The following is a 19,414-nucleotide window of genomic DNA, read 5'->3' on the forward strand; positions in this document are numbered from 1 at the left end:
TAAGTATCTATAGCCTCAAACATGCCACCCTCCAAGGAAACAATGGTTACTGGGATAGGTAAGTAATTGTTTTTAAAGTTTTGTTTGCGGCACCGGAATATGTATCTGATTTTATGACACCAGAGGGAGACTGGGCACAGCTAAAGGAAGACTGGAAGACTACAAAATACTAAGCTTCTTTGGAGACCAGGTTTTAATAAAGTTTCCATCGAACTGCTCTGGCTTCAGAATGGTAAGCGGCTTTTTAATCAAATGTGGACTGGTAGCCCTGCTTGACTTAAATGAGTGATGCAGCTGTTGGGAAGCAGGAAATGGTGCTGGATTACACAGAGACAACCCAAACTAACACAACACACACAGGCTTCCTGGGTACGTAAATTATTTTTGAGGTTAGAAATCTCCTTTTACAGAATGTAGTATATAACAGAGTCAAAAACCAAACTTGTTGTCCTCTCAAAATTAAATAACTAAATGTGCAAAAAGAACCACCATTAAGTAGGACATCAAAAGCTATACACTTTTCTATGAAACAGTATGTGCACAGATTTCAAAGCTGTGAAAATGCAATAAAGAGCACAACACATTTGGTCACTTTATTAAATGACATTAAATAGTTTAAGTTTCAACTACTAAACAGCACTTTGAATGGTGAAAACACAGATAGTATCGTTGTCATACTTGAATGCTTTCCTTTAAAAACACAATTCCAGTCCTTATATATATTACAAAACAGCCTTAAAGAAGTAACATCTTTTCTACAGTACTTAAGATACTCAATACAGAACTGAAAAGCAGTCTAACAAAAACAAAGGCAAGTCTTCACAGCTGTATGATTTCAGCAGCCAAAGCTGGATGACGGACTGAAACATTACTATACAACTGGGACAAAACATATACAATATCACAATACTAAGAAAAAACGCTTTACACCCAAAGAAATAAAACAGGTTACAAAATGTGGAGAATGTAGCAGGCAAATCTGTATTACAAGCAACATTTTAAATCGTCATTTTTTAAGCCATTGCAACTATTTAAAACATCTAGAACAAATATAAAAATGAGCCTTTTTAGTATCTTATTGACATGATTTTGTCTTTAAATATTTGTTAAAACTTGATGTATACTCAAAGTACATATTATGTAGCTAAAATGTCAAGTGAGAAGAGTTTATGCAAAGTGGTCCAAATTTTATTTCAAACTATTTTATTTCTAATTAGTCTTTCTATGTATTATTCTCTAAGTCACAGTTTCATCCATGGTGAAAAGGTTTAGGTTGCCTAAAACGGTCATATCTATGTCTTTGAGCAAGTAATCAGACAATGTTTAAAGTTCCCAGGTCTAGTAAATCAGGTTTAAAGTATTCTGGACTTGTAGGATTACCAACTGATAACAGCTGGCCAGAGTGTACTGCTTTCAAATATTTATCTCATAAATCTTGTCTTTTTCATTTCTTCCAAAGTAAACATACATCTCCTCCCCTGGCCCCAACTAAATAAATTTGATTATCTGGCTGGCACAATATCCAAATATATGGAATTTGTTAGTGATAACTCACCATGGGAGGGTTAGGGGATGCATCCAACCAAACCTCACAAATTATGTATCACAAACCAAGTGAGTGCTCTTGGACATTTTACCACTAGTTCTTTCAAGATAAAAATGGAAATCTCTTAATCATCCAAACAACCCAAAGCAGTTTTGGCTAATGTGAAACTCAATCGAATCCAGTGATACCTAGAGCAAGTCTGCCACCCAGTTTTATTTTTTCTGGAATTTCGTAGCTACTTCCATTTCGTAGCTACATCATCATTCCAAAAATGGTTTGGCTATGTTGACACCCATAGTCTAATTATCTTTATCTTTAAGAAACTTAACCAGCTTGTACATGAATAAACTTAGTTGGTCATTTTTATAGGCCTGGATTAAGAAAAACGACAATGATTTTCTAGTACAACTTCATGAAAGGGCATTACATGATAAAATTTTAATTTTATCAAATGATGATTCATTTTGATCATAAAATTGCCTCACAGATCTAAAGTAAAAGAAAAAAATCTTGAATTTTGAAATGTAATTTAAGAAAACCTAGGGAAATTGGGAGAAAAAAACATGATGAAAGAAAAGAAGAGCATAGAAGCCAGTGATCCTTATCTTTAAGAGGAATTATTTCACAATACTGACAGCACTGGGAACTGTTAAAGCACATTCCTGTGTGAACTTAAAGTCAGCAATGGTTCTGCCATTGTGATGTTGTTTATAAAACAGGGTGTGAACCTAACAACCACGATGTCATCCTTAACCTCCTAAAATGCTAGAACTTGATTTTGTTAGTCCACATCCTACTGCCAGCAACAGGATGAAGCACTAGCACTGGCACCAAACAGTTAAGAGATGTGCTTTATATTAGTGCCAAGACAGAAAAATTCATGTGTGGAAGATAATCCACAACCCTGATGAAATTTTACCAGTACTTATTTCAGCACAAATAACTGAAAACAAAGACTAAAGAAGAAAAAGCAATTCTCTTCTTAGGCTGTACTTAAGGCTGTTTATACAATGCTAAGACAACTGCAAGTCTCCTCCAAATTTTAGAGCAGTAGTAGTTAAGAATATTGCACACAATTCTGTGTCAAAGATAACCCTTAGTTTCTAACTTTCAGTCACAGAGATGACATAGCAGGAGCCCAGTTTCAGACTTCAGTCAAAAGAACATTAAAACCATTTCAATCACTTTAATCAAGAAATGGATTAAGTACAAAAGTATTTCATAACTTGAGGAATCAACTCTTAAGAACTCAGCTGTGTTTTTACATGTAAAGAATGAATATATAAATCTGTATTCTTTCCTAAACTCATTAATTTTATGACAATTTTATGGTCGCAAAAAGCAGGCATAAAAATTTAGAGAGGAAATTTGTGGAGTTGTTATTGTTATGGAAGGACTTGTTTTCACTGAAAACAATTTGAAATATCTTCTGTACTCAGTGTGTGTTAAGAAGATTCTAGGCAACATCACTGACAATGTCAGGAAGAAATGGTAGGTCCTATTTAAAAAAGAATTAAAACTAATATGGAATATTGGCATATAAGGGGACCAAACTATACAGTTGAGTTCTGTTAAGTCATTGATTCCTAAAAAAATAAAAGATCTTTCTATGATGTTTAAAATCCTTTAATCTTTTAGTGCAAAATCACATTGATTTCCCTTGGGAAGGTCCTGGATTTTTGCTTCTCATTGGAGGTGGCGCACGCTGTAATGGTGGTGGCTGCATACCACCAGCCACTGACTGATACATTCCTCTCATATCAATCTGCTGGTAGTTAGAAGGATTCATGATTAAATTTGGAGGCTTTGGCATCATGAGATGACCCAGTGTTGCTTGTTGGTAAGTCATTTGTTGCTGCTGCTGCTGATTGTACTGCTGCTGGAGCCTTCGGTTCATAAGTATTCGCTGAACACAGCTGATTAACTAAAAAGAGAAAAGGGAGCTGTTACAAGTGCATGACCTGCCTCAAAGAGGCAGTATCAAATTTTGAGTTAAAATCAATTTGTTAAGGGGGTACCATACCAAAAGGAAACCACATTATTGTTATCACCATTACTAATTTGATGGAATTCACAGGAGCATTTACTGCAGAAACCAGTTACACCATTTAGGACTAAATTCTCTTAATGACTTGACTATTGTATTGCAAGCAGCATTTAGGTTCGTTGCCATAGTAACCTGTCCAGCACTGTGATTAGTCTCAAGTATTAGTTACAGCACTCTTTGTCAAGTCTCCTTTCTTTGTCATTCTTTTGAATATTTCACATGATGACAGGCAAATAAACATCTTCAGTGACAAACAGCAAAGGGAAAAAGAACTTGTAGAGGGAGTAATTCCTACCTGGAATGTCTCAAATTTCCTAATATAATTCAAAACCACAGTGCTTTCTAAGTAAAATTCACACCACAGAAATTGATTCTCTGGTGTCAGGAGTTGAAATTTCCCAGTGCAAGGCAGATGGCTGACAAAAAACTATGCTGGGAAAGATGATCAAGGATCCTGGAATATGCTAGCCTTCCAAAGAATTACACAATTTAGTAGTAACCTGTGTCACATAGCATCTGTAGATCCACTTTTTACTCTATAATTGAATATACTAAAAAGTATACTTATTTTGGGAAGTTATTTAAAAGTGGTAAATATGGTAAAAAGGCAAAAATTCCTCTTTAGTTGTCCAGAGTACAGAAAAAATAAAATTATGTGCAAGAGATACTACATAAACTTCAGGGAGAACACTGGGAAGTTCTTACTCCTTTGTAACAAAAGATATTACCTTTACTTGACATAATCAGGCTTTCTGACAAAATGTCTGCCAGGGATAACCAATGACTATCTGTCCGTTCATACAAGGGATGGTTATTGACGTAGATGTCACACAAATCCATTACTGCAAGTTCAAGAAAGTTAAACATAACCTAGACATAGTCAGAATTCTTACCATCTGTTGTTTTGTCAATACATCATTGTAGATTGCTTCTCTTCGTTTAACATCAAGCTCCTGGCTGGCTTGTCTACTTAATGCTAATGCCTGTACTTGGGCCTCAGAGAGATTCATGTTTTCCTTCCACTAAAAGAGAAATTTTCTGTTTAGTCCTTATTGCAGTAGAACTGTGGAACAATAATTAAGGTACTTAAAAATATTCAAGACTTTTAGAGTGCTTTTTCCTTTTCTTTTATTCTTTTTAAAGAAAACAATGATGTAAAAGAGTACTAAGTTGACCACTATTGTACAAGGGTTAGCTATCTTGGGAATGAAACTATTTGGATTTAATCTGTGCAACTGATAATTAAGGTATGTTCATGTAAACAATGCATACATTTCTATGACTGACTGATTTCCCAATTTTTAATATCACCCATTTCTCTTTTGTGCCAACATCTAGGTGAAACTGCTGAGTTATAGCCTGGTACTATTATCCAGTTAACTTGTATTTTACTATTGCAAATCAAGTTGTAAAAACTATGCTCTTTCCCCCCACAGAAGTAGTGAAGCAAGCAACAATTATAAATTAAAACAAATGGGGGGGAGACACAAATTGCACATTGGAGTAAGGCAACTGCCAATTTAATTAACTTACTACAGCAGAAATGATATCATCAAGAGGCTGAATCCTCACTGCTGTTACACTGTTTGTTGCTTCCACAACTTTTTCTCTTCCTTGATTAATAAGGTCCTAGAAGAATGCAAGAAGTAGATTATATAGGATATAGAAACAGACAGCATAGTTTTAAAGCATGGGGATTTTTCTTCTTGCCAATTTACAGTACTTGGTTTTAAAAGTCCTAAATAATTGAAAATAACACAAAATTCAGCATCATTAAAGTAGAATAAAACTCATCAGTAAGAGTCTGGTTAGGAAGATAAAGTTAGGGTTTATTGTACAAGTACTTTAATAATTTAAAGGACTCCATAAGCACATTTTAAAAAGAAATGACAGATTCAAATGAGTTATTAAATTACTGGTATAATAATACCTACTCTTTCTTATTTAATTCTTAATTGATTCTAGTATTAAATCAACTTATTTTATAATACTGGGCACTATCATTTACTTAATGCTGTATCTACACTGCATTAGAATGTAAATCAATGTATGTATTTGTTGTATTTTCAAAAACTAAGTAAGTAATTTGTTTATTCAAGATATTTTATAACTGAAGAAAGTGCTATTTTCCTAGCCAGTCACCTGCCCTATTGCTCATTAATTAAAATAATTCAAACTACATTAATTCAAGACCTGATTCCCTTGTGCTCACAACAAACCACATTTTACATTACTATGCTGGTTCAAAGAGGTCAACAAATAAAAGAGAAATTTCTTGGTCTATTCAGAGGTAATCTTTTGGAGAATGTGATATTCCTGCATGGGGAACCCTCAACAGCGGGGTACTTGAAATTGCCTTTAATTCAAGTTAAACTACTTTTGTACTTCACAACTTACCTCCAGCTGTTGATTGCTCATTGCTGACAGGGCTCCCAAATTGAAAGGAATATAAGGAGTTTGAGAGTTGAAACTGACAGGGGGTAAATTGGTCCCAGTTGGTATGTTGAAACGCATGGTCAGTCCCTGAAAACAAAAAATTATGCACTTTCCACATTGTGATTTAAAACTTGAAATTCTACATCACCTACTGGTTTAGAAGAGAATGCACATTCTCAGATCTAGGAAATAACACTCTTCAACACACAAACAAAACACCCTTTTCACCTGAAACCAGGATCTTATTACACGGAAAGCTTTAACCCCTAAAGGTGTACTCTATTTTTCTGATAATTCCCACAGAATGGGGCAACTCAGAGAATTCTGATGAGACTTCTGACATCACATTAACATTAAAGAAGTTTGGTACAATGAGGTAGGAGTTCAAAAAGGATTCAGAAATTAGGATAGGTTTCCCACCATCAGGCACATTTTTGCTCAACTGGGTTGGTGTTTAAAACAGACATGGAACTATTTAAATAAAGTTGCTGTTGGAGGTTGACATTAATGTCCAATGGAATATTTTTGTGTCTTGATATTCTGTCAAAATTTAGATTTCATGGTATACATGCTAAAGCAACATTTACTCCTACCTCCAAACTCTATGCTCCTCTATGTCTATTACTACAGTGATGGCACTGATGGGAGTCAAGTGATGCTAAATATATAGCTTCTCACTAATCTCTCAATTCAGCAAGCACTAAGCTGAAATGGGGTCACTACACTTTCTTCTCTCTTCTCCTCCCACTCCACCACCAATAGTAAAAAAAAGCCCTTAAGCAGACTGTCATATTTGGGAACTCTGTTCCTGAAGACTCACTTGTTCCAAATGTGACTCTTTCTCCACACTGCTCTTTCAAAGGAGTAACATAAAAACCAAAACAAAAAAGCAATGAACTACCTTTTTCTCTGCTTCATACTCAGCCCAAGCTGCTTTTCTCTCTTCTTCAGTCAACTCTTCTTCTTCTTTGTGGTCCAAAAGAGAATCATGTTCATGATAACCTACAATGTGTTCTTTATGTATCTGAAGAAGTTCTGCAAGTATGGTATCCTATTTAGAGGGGTCGAAATAATAAACAATTATTTTCTCCCTCAGAATCATATCTCCACAGCTCTTTGTTCCAGCCTCTTAATGTAAGAATTTCACATTTATATAGGATGTCATACTGGTTCACTTTTTTAACGACCACTTTTCAGCTTTCAAGGTTTCTTCCTCCAACTTTTTTCCAGTTTCTTTAATATGCAGTGTTTTGTACTTTCTTCTGAGTTGATAATAAATGCTGACATGAGTCTACTTAAATCAGAGATTACACTGGATGCTTGTGCTAAAAATCTAAGCTACTCCTGTTAATCTAGTTAACTTTACTTTCACAATTACTTTAGTTACCAACCACTATACTAACTAAAACTAAATCTGAACCAACTTCAACAGCTACAGGACTGTTTACTGGGACATGCAGTCATTCTATTTCAATTGTAGGAATGTCAAATATAAATTACACTGTAAAGATCCATGGGTCAAATTTAAACTGCCGTATCATTGTTTTTAAATTTATCATACTGTCTTTTTCTTAAAGTCATGGTGCCTTAAGTCAGTCTCTGAAGGTTAAAATATTATAAGCTTAAAAATTGGGATCATTTATATACTCAGTACGAACACCAAATTTCTACTCTGTATAATTATGATGATGAGAGAGAGACAGAGATTAGGGGAAGGGAGATAAGGCAAACCATAGCTATCTTAATTGATAAAGAAAATAAAAATATCCTCAAGTTGTTTATTAAGAAATCACAGATGAGAGCCAAGATGGTGGCGTGAGTAGGGCAGCAGAAATCTCCTCCCAAAACCATATATATTTTTGAAAATACAACAAATATAACTATGCCTAAAAGAGAGACCAGAGGATACAGTACAACAGCCAGGCTACATCTACATCTGCAAGAAGTCAGCATCTCACGAAGGGGGTAAGATAAAAACCGCATCCCAGTGGGACCTGAGCGCTCCCCCTACCCCAGCTCCCCAGCGGGAGGAGAGGAGTCGGAGGGGGGAGAGAGGGGAAGTGCAGGACTGCTAAATAACCAGGCCTAGTAATCCACACAGGGAGCACTGACACACATTGCATGGTGTGCTGGATATTAGGGAAACGGAAAAGTAAAATCTGCGAGCAGGTCCCCATAGCTGGCTCCCCTAGGACAAAAGAAAAGCGAGTGTTTTTCGAAAGTCTTAAAGGGACAGGGACTTCACAGCTGGATGGAATCATCCCGGTGCACTCAGCCCAGCAGGCTGGGAATTGTGAGGAGCTTCAGACAAACCAGCCCCCTGGGAGGCAGTGCAGCTCTGACACTCCTCACGGGTATAAACAGTCTGCTGTTCATCCCCCCTCCAGAGTGTCCCAGCTAGAGTGGTGGAGCAGCCTGAGGGCAGCTGTGCCAACAGCAACCACCCACAGTCTCCTCCCAGCACACAGCTGCCTGGGCCAGACCGAGGGGCTGCCGTCGGTGTGCGGTGGCCCAGCGCAGGCAGAGGAAGATGGAGCAGGGTGGGAAGGGGCACCGTTCTCGCAGGAGAGCACAACTGGCGTGCCTGCCACTCCCCGCAGGGTTCTGGGCTACCCCGAGGGCTGGACCCCATGTGTGAGTAAACGACACAGGTAGCTGAGAGGGGCAGGGTGAGCAGCAAGTAGGAATGGACTTTGTTCTCCCACCTGACACATGTGCCAGCTGCCTACGACTACCTCTATCGTCATTAAAAGGCAGAAGAATTTTCTCCAGTTGAGAATTACCAAGACAGCCCATGACAGAGGGTCTGGGGAGACAGATATAATCAATCTTCCTGAAAAAGAATTCAAAATAAATGTCGTAACCATGATGATGGACTGGCAGAGAAATATGCAAGAGCTAAAGGATCAACATAGGAGGGAGAATACAGAAATAAAACAATCTCTGTAAGGACTTAAGAGCAGACTGGATGGGTGCAAGAGACCATTAATGGAATAGAAATCAGAGAACAGGAATACAGAGAAGATGAGGCAGAGAGAGATAAAAAGATCTCCAGGAATGGAAGAATATTAAGAGAACTGTGTGACCAACGGAAACGGAACAATATTCACATTATAAGGGTACCAGAAGAAGAAGAGAGAGAAAAAGGGATAGAAAGTATCTCTGAAGAAAACATTGCTGAAAACGTCCCCAACCTGGGGAAGGAAATAGACTCTCAGACCATGGAAGCCCACAGATCTCCCAACACAAGGGACCAAAGGAGGACAACACCAAGACATATAATAATTAAAATGGCAAAGATCAAAGACAAGGACAGAGTATTACAGGCAACCAGAGAGAGAAAAAAGATTACCTACAAAGGAAAACCCATCACGCAATTATCAGACTTCTCAACAAAAACCTTACAGGCCAGAATAGAATGTCATGATATATTTAATGCAATGAAACAGAAGAGCCTTGAACCAAGAATACTGTATCCAGCACAATGATCTTTTAAATATGAAGGAGGAGTAAATTCCCGGACAAGCAAAAGTTGAGGGAATTTGGCTCCAACAAACCACCCCTAGAGGATATTTTAAAGGGACTGCTCTAGATGGAAGCACACTAAAGGCTAAACAGATGTCACCAGAGAAAATAAAATCACAGCAAAGAAAGCAGACCAACCAAATACTAACTAAAGGCAAAAAATAAAATCAACTATTCACAAAAATGATCACAGGAAACACAAAAGAGCATAGAAGAAAATACCTAACATATAAAAAATGAAGGAGGAGGCATAAGAACGGCGAGAAATAAAGAATAAACAGAGTGTGTTTATAATTCCTTAATAAGCGAGTTAAGTTAGATGGATAGATAGTAAAGAAGCTACCCTTGAACCTTTGGTAACCACGAACCTAAAGCAAGCAATGGCAATAAGTACATATCTCTCAATAATCACCCTAAATGTAAATGGACTGAATGCACCAATCAAAATACACAGAGTAACATAATGGATAAAAAAGCAAGATCCATCTATTTCCATCTTACAAGAGACTCACCTCAAATGCAAAGACATACACAGACTAAAAGTCAAGGGATGGAAAAAGATATTTCATGAAAACAATAGGGAGAAAAAAGAAGGGGTTGCAGTACTTGTATCAAACAAAATAGACTTCAGAACAAAGACAGTAAGAAGAGATAAAGGACATTACATAATGATAAAGGGGTCAGTCCAACAAGAGGATATAACCATTATAAGTATACATGCATGCAATACAGGGGCACCAACATATGTGAAACAAATACTAACAGAATTATAGGAGGAAATAGAATGCAATGCACTCATTCTAGGAGACTTCAACACACCACTCACTCCAAAGGAAAGACCCACAAGACAGAAAATAAGCAAGGACCAGAGGCTCTGAAAAACACACTACAGATGGACCTAACAGACATCTACCAAACTCTAAACCCAAAAGCAGTAGGATACACATTCTTCACAAGTGCACATGAAAGAAACATTGTCCAGAATAGACCACATACTAGGCCACAAAAAGAGCCTCAGTAAATTCAAAAAGACGGAAATTCTAAAAACCAACTTTTCAGACCACAAAGGCAGAAAACTAGAAATACATTGTACAAAGAAAACAAAAAGGCTCACAAACACATGGAGGCTTAATAACATGCTCTTAATAATCAATGGATCAATGACCAAATTAAAATAGAGATCAAACAATATATGGAGACAAACGACAACAACAACAGAAAGCCCCAACATTTGTGGGATGCAGCAAAGGCAGTTCTAAGAGGAAAGTATATAGCAATCCAGGCCTATTTAAAGAAGGAATAACATTCCCAAATGAATAGTCCAAAGTCACAATTATTGAGATAGGAAAAAGAAGAACAAGTGAGGCCCTCAGCAGAAGGAGGGGCATAATAAAGATCAGAGAAGAAATAAATAAAATTGAGAAGAATAAAACAATAGAAAAAATCAATGAAACCAAGAGCTGGTTCTTTGAGAAAATAAACAAAATAGAAAAGCCCCTAGCCAGACTTATTAAGAGAAAAAGAGAATCAGCACACATAAACAGAATAAGACATGAGAAAGGAAAAATCACGACGGACCCCACAGAAATACAAAGAATTATTAGAGAATACTCTGAGAATCTATATGCTAACAAGCTGGAAAACCAAAAAGAAATGGAAAACTTCCCAGAAAAATACAACCTTCTAAGACTGACCAAGGAAGAAACAGAAAATCTAAACAGTCCAACTACCGGCAACAAAATTGAATTGGTAATCAAAAAAACACCCAAGAACAAAACCCTCAGGCCAGATGGATGCACCGCTGAATTTTATTAGACATATAGAGAGGACATAACACCCATTCTCCTTAAAGTTTTCCAAAAAATAGAAGAGGGGAGAATACTTCCAAACTCATTCTATGAAGCCAGTGTCACTCTAATACAAAAACCAGGCAAAGACCCCACCAAAACAGAAAATTACAGACCAATATCCGTGATGAACATAAATGCAAAAATAATCAACAAAATATTAGGAAACCGAATTCAAAAATACATCACGAGGATCATACACCATGACCAAGTGGGATTCATCTCAGGAATGCAAAGATGGTACAACATTCGAAAATCCATCAACATCATCCACCACATCAACAAAAAGGAAAAAAACTACATGATCATCTCCATAGATGCTGAAAATGCATTTGACAAAATTCAACATCCATTCATGACAAAAACTCTCAACAAAATGGGTATAGAGGGCAAGTACCTCAACAAAATAAAGGCCATACATGACAAACCCACAGCCAACATCATACTTAACAGCGAGAAACTGAAAGATTTTCCTCTAAGATCAGGAACAAGACAGGGATGCCCACTCTCCCCACTGTTTTTCAATATAGTACTGGAGGTCCTAGCCATGGCAATCACACAACACAAAGAAATAGAAGGCATCCATATTGGTAAAGAAGAAGTAAAACTGTCACTATTTGCAGATGACAGATATTGTACATAAAAACCCTAAAGACTCCACTACAAAACTACAAGAACAAATACCTGAAATCAGCAAAGTTACAGGATACAAAACTAATACACAGAAATCTGTTGCTGTCCTTCAGACTAATGATGAAATAGCAGAAAGAGAAATTTAGAAAACAATTCCTTTCCCATTTGCATCAAAAAGAATAAAATACCTAGGAATAAACCTAACCAAGGAAATGAAAGATCTATACCCTGAAAACTACAAGACACTCTTAAGAGAAATTAAAGAGCACACTAACAAATGGAAACTCATTCCATGCTCTTGCTAGGAAGAACTAATATTGTGGAAATGGCCATTCTGCCTAAAGCAATCTACAGGTTCAATGTAATCCCTATCAAAATACCAACAGCATTCTTCAACGAAATGGAAAAAATAGTTTTAAAATTCATATGGAACCACAAAAAACCCTGAATAGCAAAAGCAATCCTGAGAAGAAAGAATAAATTGAGGGGGATCTTGCTCCCCAACTTCAAGCTCTACTACAAAGCCACAGTAATCAAGATAATTTGGTACCAGTACAAGAACAGACCCACAGACCAGTGGAACAGAACAGAGAGGCCAGATATTAACCGAAACATATATGATCAATTAATATATGATAAAGGAGCCATGTACATACAATGGGGAAATGACAGCCTCTTCAACAGCTGGTGTTGGCAAAACTGGACAGCTACATGTAAGAGAATGAAACTGGATCATTGTCTAACCCCATACACAAAAGTAAATTCAAAATGGATCAAAGACCTGAATATAAGTCATGAAACCATAAAACTTTAGAAAAAAACATAGGCAAAAATTTCTTAGACATAAACATGAGCGACTTCTTTATGAACATATCGACCCGGGCAAGGGAAACAAAAGCAAAAATGAACAAGTGGGACTATATGAAGCTGAAAGCTTCTGTACAGCAAAGAATGCCTCCAATAGAGCAAAAAGGCATCCTACAGTATGGGAGAATATATTCATAAATGACAGATCTGATAAATGGTTGACATCCAAAATATATAAAGAGCTCATGTGCCTCAACAAACAAAAAGCAAATAATTCAGTTACAAAATGGGCACAGGTTCTGAACAGACATTTCTCTAAAGAAGAAATTCAGATGGCCAACAGAAACATGAAAAGATGCTCCACATCGTTAGTCATCAGAGAAATGCAAATTAAAACTACAATGAGATATCACCTCACACCAGTAAGGATGGCTACCATCCAAAAGACAAACAACAACAAATGTTGGCGAGGTTGTGGAGAAAGGTGAACCCTCCTACACTGCTGGTGGAAATGTATGCTAGTTTAACCATTGTGGAAAGCAGTATGGAGGTTCCTCAAAAAACTCAAAATAGAAATACCATTTGAACCAGGAATTCCACTCCTAGGAATTTAACCTAAGAATGCAGCAGCCCAGTTTGAAAAAGACAGATGCACCCCTATGTTTATCGCAGCACTATTTACAATAGCCAAGAAATGGAAGCAACCTAAGTGTCCATCAGTAGATGAATGGATAAAGATATGGTACATATACACAATGGAATATTATTCAGTCATAAGAAGAAAACAAATCCTACCATTTGCAACAACATGGACAGAGCTAGAGGGTATTATGCTCAGTGAAATAAGCCAGGTGGAGAAAGACAAGTATCAAATGATTCCACTCATCTGTGGAGTATAGGAACAAAGAAAAAACTGAAGGAGCAAAACAGCAGCAGACTCACAGAACCCAAGAATGGACTAACAGTTACCAAAGGGAAAGTACTGGTGAGGATGGGTGTGAAGGGAAGTATAAGGGGGAAAAAGGGGCATTACGATTAGTACACATAATGTGCGTGGGTGGGGGGTACAGGGAAGTCTGTACAAGACAGAGAAGAATACAAGTAGTCATACTATAGCATCTTACTACACTGATGGACAGGGACTGAAATGAGGTACGTGGTGGGGATTTGATAATGGGGGGAGTGTAGTAACCATAATGTTGCTCATGTAATTGTACATTAATGATACCAAAAAAAAAATTATACCAGTAATACTCAAGGACTTAGTGTATTTACCATCATCTTCATTTTCACAATGGAAAGCCACTGTATGTAAGTTAACTGCCTTTTATAGGAACACGGTTTTATACAGTTCTGAAGAAGGAAAGCAGAATTCTTTCCTTTGTACTGCTGTGTAGGACACAAATAAGAGAAAGAATATACAGGACTTCTGAAACAAACTGTGTCTACAACTTTCCCTTTTAAATTAATTGCAGAATACTGTCAGTACAAGAAACAGATGATGAGGTTAAGAGGGCAGTAAGTATTTGTAAAGGGATACTCAGAACATTTCTTTGGGAAAAATAGTTTTGCAAAAACTAGGGCAAGTTATGAAAGTTAACAAACAAAAATTTCACCCCAATATCCATCACAATCAGGGGAGAGCATTTTCTTCCCCTTGAAGCATGTATTTATATTAGTTGCTATAGTAACAATATTATTGAAAACATTACTGGAACAGAATCTATAATCACCAGGCCAACAGTCCTCAAAATGAGGTTTAAATTACATCCAAATGTGCACCTTTACTTTTCTTTGTCTAAGCTTTATTTTTCCTTAAATAAACGAAAAACTTTACAAGCTGGGAAAAGCATGGTCTATATTCTAGCTAACCTAAATTACTTTAAGCTTTTAAAATGACTAGTTCAATCATTGAAACAAAATTAATGATAAATGAAAAGTTTAAGTTAATTTATTTAGAAGTTTAAAGTATTTGGCAAGCTGACAAATATTCTTATCTAATTAATTCTGAAATTCAGCCTTGAAAATAAAATTAAAAAAAACAATCAGGGTTTTGCCTGAGGTGGGGACAGAGGTTTGCCATGTTTAAAAATATTTTGCTTGCCATCACTATGAATTTGAGTTTTATAATATCCAGAAATAAAATGTCACTGGAATACTTAAGTGCCATACGACCCAGTCAAAAAGCTTTGAAAAAACTTTCCTTTTATTACTTAAATATGTGTAGATCCTTAGTGAAGAATATTCCTCCTCAAAAAAATTTCTCTTTTCAAATTTGAAGTCTGTTTTTTCCCAAACTACACTAAGGGAAAAATACAACGTATTAGTAAGTAATCAGAGAGCTACTGAATGAAGTTCACACACTAACTTCTATCAGATTCTTAGGTCAAGAGCATATAACCACTGGCAAAGAGCATTTATAAATATATCCAGATCCCCAAATTGTAGGTATGAATAAGACAGTGGCATTAAAGAACTTGTCACTTTCAAGGAAGAAAAAGCAGGCCTGCTAAGCTGACTCTGGTAGAGTCTCCTTTGAGAACATTTTCTACCTAATTTAACATTTTCCTCCCTCAATTTAACATTAAAAGAACTAGATACTGTATTTACCACTTAACCTTTAAAATTGGTTATCCTTTACAATTATTACAGATGCCACATGCCATTCACTGTGAGATGAAGAGTGTCATTCTAGACTTCATATAGCTATACTGAATTCCTTGGAATCTGCAGTTTTCCAAGTACAGTTTCTAATTCAACTACATGTGTGCTATAAAAAGGAAATAGAAGACATATGACTTAGGAATGAAAACAGCTATGTAGCTGTTCAAATTACATTTTAAATAAAGAAAACAGTCAAGATGAAAGGTAAAATGTTAAAAAGAAAAAGATATAAATGACGTCATCGAGTGATTCTTATACTGACCAAATCTCTCCTGCAATTTATATTCCTTTAATGGTCCAGGTAATAAATTTTATATAAAAAGCTTGAACATCGGAGGAGGAGCCAAGACAGTGGCATGAGTAGGGCAGAGGATATATCCTCTCAAAATCATATATATTTTTGAAAATACAACAAACACAACTATTCCTAAAAGAGAGACCAGAAGATACAGTACAACAGCCAGGCTACATCTACACATGCGAGAACCCAGTGCCTCACGAAGGGGGTAAGACACAAGCCACGGCCCGGAGGGACCCGAATGCGCCCCACACTCCAGCTCCCTGGTGGGAGGAGAGGAGTCAGAGCAGGGACGGAGTGGGAGCCCAGGACTACTAAATACCCACCTCTAGTCATCCGCACTGGGAGTGTAGATACATAGTGCGTGGTGTGCTAGATACTAGGGAGACAGAAGAGTAAAACCTGCGAGCAGGTTCCCACAGCCGGCGTCCCTGGGACAAAAGAAAATCAAGTGCTATTGGAAAATCTTAAAGGGACAGGAGCCTCACAGCTGGATGGAAGCATCCTGGCACACTCAGCCCTGCAGCTGGGAATCCCAGGGAACGCCGGGTGCCCTAACCCCCGGAGAGCCAGCGTACTTCTGAGGCCCCTCACAGTGATGAACAGCCTCCTGCCAGTGACATCTCCGGGACACCCTGCCACAGCAGGGCAGCAGCCTGAAACAGGCCACGCCAATAGCAGCCGCACAGAGCTGCCTTTGCAGCCGCCCAGGACAGACTAAGAGATGCACTCGGCACACAGCTGCCCAGCACAAGCTGCTAGGGATTACGGTACTCACAGGAGAGGAAGGCAATGAGCAACTAGGAAGGGAATTTTTATCCCAGTTAACATACGCACCAATTGTCCATGACTACCTCTATCGCCATGAAAAGGCAGAAGAATTTGATCCAAACAAGAATCACACAGACAACCCCTGACAGGGAAACTGGGGAGATAGATTTAACCAATCTTCCTGAAAAAGATTTCAAAATAAAGGTAATAACCCTACTGATGGACCTGCAGAGAAAAATGCAAGATCTAATGGATAAAGCTGCGAGGGAGAATACAGAAATAAAACAATCTATGGAAGGACTTAAAAGCAGAATGGACGAGGTACAAGAGGCCATTAATGGAATAGAAATTAGAGAAAAGGAATGCAGAGAAGCTGATGCAGAGAGAAATAAAAGGATCTCCAGGAATGAAAGATTAAGAGAACAGTGTGACCAATCCAAACGGAACAATATCCACATAATAGGGGTACCAGAAGAAGAAGAGAGAGAAAAAGGGATAGAAAGTGTCTTTGAAAGAATAATTGCTGAAAAATCCCACAAACTGGGGTAGGAAATGGTCGCTAGGACTACAGAAACACACAGAACTCCCAACAGAAGGGACTCAAGGACAACACCAAGACATATAATTAAAATGGCAAAGATCAAGGACAGAGTATTAAAGGCAGCCAGAGAGAGAAAAAAGGTCACCTACAAAGGAAAACCCATCAGGCTATCATTAGACTTCTAAACAGAAACCTTACAGGCCAGAAGAGAATGGCATGATATATTTAATGCAATGAAACAGAAGGGCCTTGAACCAAAAATACTGCATCCAGCACAATTATCATTTAAATATGAAGGAGGGATTAAACAATTCCCAGACAAGCAAAAGTTGAGGGAATTTGCCTCCCACAAACAATCTCTAAAGGGTATTTTAGAGGGACTGCTCTAGATGGATGCACACCTAAGGCTAAATAGATGTCACTAGAGAAAATAAAATCACAGCAAAGAAAGCAGACCAACCAAATACAAACTAAAGGCAAAAAATAAAATGAACTAGCCACAAAAGCAGTCAAAGGAAACACAAATGAGCACAAAATAAGACACCTAACATATAAAGAGTGGAGGAGGAGGAATAAGAAGAGAGAGAAATAAAGAATCATCAGACTGTTTATAATCGCTTAATAAGCGAGCTAAGTTAGATGGTAAAATAGTAAAGAAGCTAACCTTGAACCTTTGGTAACCACGAATCTAAAGCTGGCAATGGAAATAAGAACATACCTTTCAATAATCACCCAAAATGTAAATGGACTGAATGCACCAATCAAAAGACACAAAGTAATATAATGGATAAAAAAGCAAGACCCACCTATTTCCCTCTTACAAGAGACTCACCTCAAACCCAAAGACATGCACAGACTAAAAGTCAAGTGATGTAAAAAGACATCTCATGAAAACAATAGGGAGAAAAAAGCAGGTGCTACAGTACTCGTACCAAACAAAAATAGACTTCAAAACAAAGAAAGTAACAAGAGATAAAGAAGAACATTAAATAATGATAAAGGGGTAAGTCGAACAAGAGGCTATAACCATTATAAATATATATGCACTCAATACAGGAGCACCAACATATGTAAAACAAATACTAACAGAATTAAAGGAGGAAATAGAATGCAATACATTCATTTTAGGAGAATTCAACACACCACTCACTCCAAAGGACAGAGCTATGAGACAGAAAATAAGTAAGGACTCAGAGGCACCTGAACAACACACTAGAACATATGGACCTAATAGACATCTATAGAACTCTACAACCAAAAGCAGCAGGATACACATTTGGCTCAACTGCACATGGAACAATCTCCAAAATAGACCACATATTCGGCCACAGAAAGAGCCTCAGTAAATTCAAAAAGACTGAAATCTGACAGATCTGATAAAGGCTTGACATGCAAAATATATAAAGAGCTCACCCACCTCAACAAACAAAAAACAAATAATCCAATTAAAAAATGGGCAGAGGACCTGAACAGACAGTTCTCCAAAAAAGAAATTCAGATGGCCAACAGACACATGAAAAGATGCTCCACATCGCTAATTATCAGAGAAATGCAAATTAAAACCACAATGAGATATCACCTCACACCAGTAAGGATGGCTACCATCCAAAAGACAAAGTACAACAAATGCTGGCGAGGTTGTGGAGAAAGGGGAACCCTTCCACACTGCTGGTGGGAATGTAAATTAGTTCAACCATTGTGGAAAGCAGTATGGAGGTTCCTCAAAATGCTCAAAATAGACTTACCATTTGACCCAGGAACTCCACTCCTAGGAATTTACCCTACGATTGCAGGACTCCACTTTGAAAAAGACAGATACACCCCTATGTTTATCACAGCACTATTTACAATAGCCAAGAATTGGAAGCAACCTAAGTGTCCATCAGTAGATCAATGGATAAAGAAGATGTGCTACATATACACAATGGAATATTATTCAGCCATAAGAAGAAAACAAATTCTACCATTTGAAGCAACATGGATGGACCTAGAGGGTATTATGCTCAGTGAAATAAGCCAAGCGGAGAAAGAGAAATACCAAATGATTTCACTCATCTGTGGAGTATAAGAACAAAGGAAAAACTGAAGGAACAAAACAGCAGCAGAATCACAGAACCCAAGAATGGACTAACAGGTACCAAAGGGAAAGGGACTGGGGAGGATGGATGGGTAGGGATGGACAAGGGGGGGGGGAAGAAAGGGGATATTATGATTAGCATGCATAATGTGGGGGGTGGGAGAAAGGAGAGGGCTGTGCAACACAGAGAAGACAAGTAGTGATTATACAACATTTTGCTAT

At 37.5% G+C, this 19,414-nt stretch overlaps 1 protein-coding gene across 7 annotated transcripts in view; it reads right to left on the bottom strand.

The window, feature by feature from the left end:
* Positions 1-567: 567 nt before the first annotated feature.
* Positions 568-19,414, bottom strand: part of ATRX (ATRX chromatin remodeler) — a 323,761-nt gene continuing 304,914 nt past the window's right edge. For all 7 annotated transcript variants that reach the window (XM_036902729.2, XM_036902727.2, XM_036902726.2 and 4 more), the window contains 5 exons: positions 6,931-7,080; positions 5,991-6,116; positions 5,127-5,222; positions 4,487-4,615; positions 568-3,470 (listed from right to left, as the gene is read on the bottom strand). In XM_036902729.2, coding sequence (XP_036758624.2) covers positions 3,192-3,470; positions 4,487-4,615; positions 5,127-5,222; positions 5,991-6,116; positions 6,931-7,080 — 780 coding nt within the window. In that variant the 3' untranslated portion in view covers positions 568-3,191. The remainder of the gene's footprint in view (positions 3,471-4,486; positions 4,616-5,126; positions 5,223-5,990; positions 6,117-6,930; positions 7,081-19,414) is intronic.

This window comes from Manis pentadactyla, chromosome X, assembly GCF_030020395.1.
Source record: "Manis pentadactyla isolate mManPen7 chromosome X, mManPen7.hap1, whole genome shotgun sequence".
Classification (NCBI taxonomy): domain Eukaryota; kingdom Metazoa; phylum Chordata; class Mammalia; order Pholidota; family Manidae; genus Manis; species Manis pentadactyla.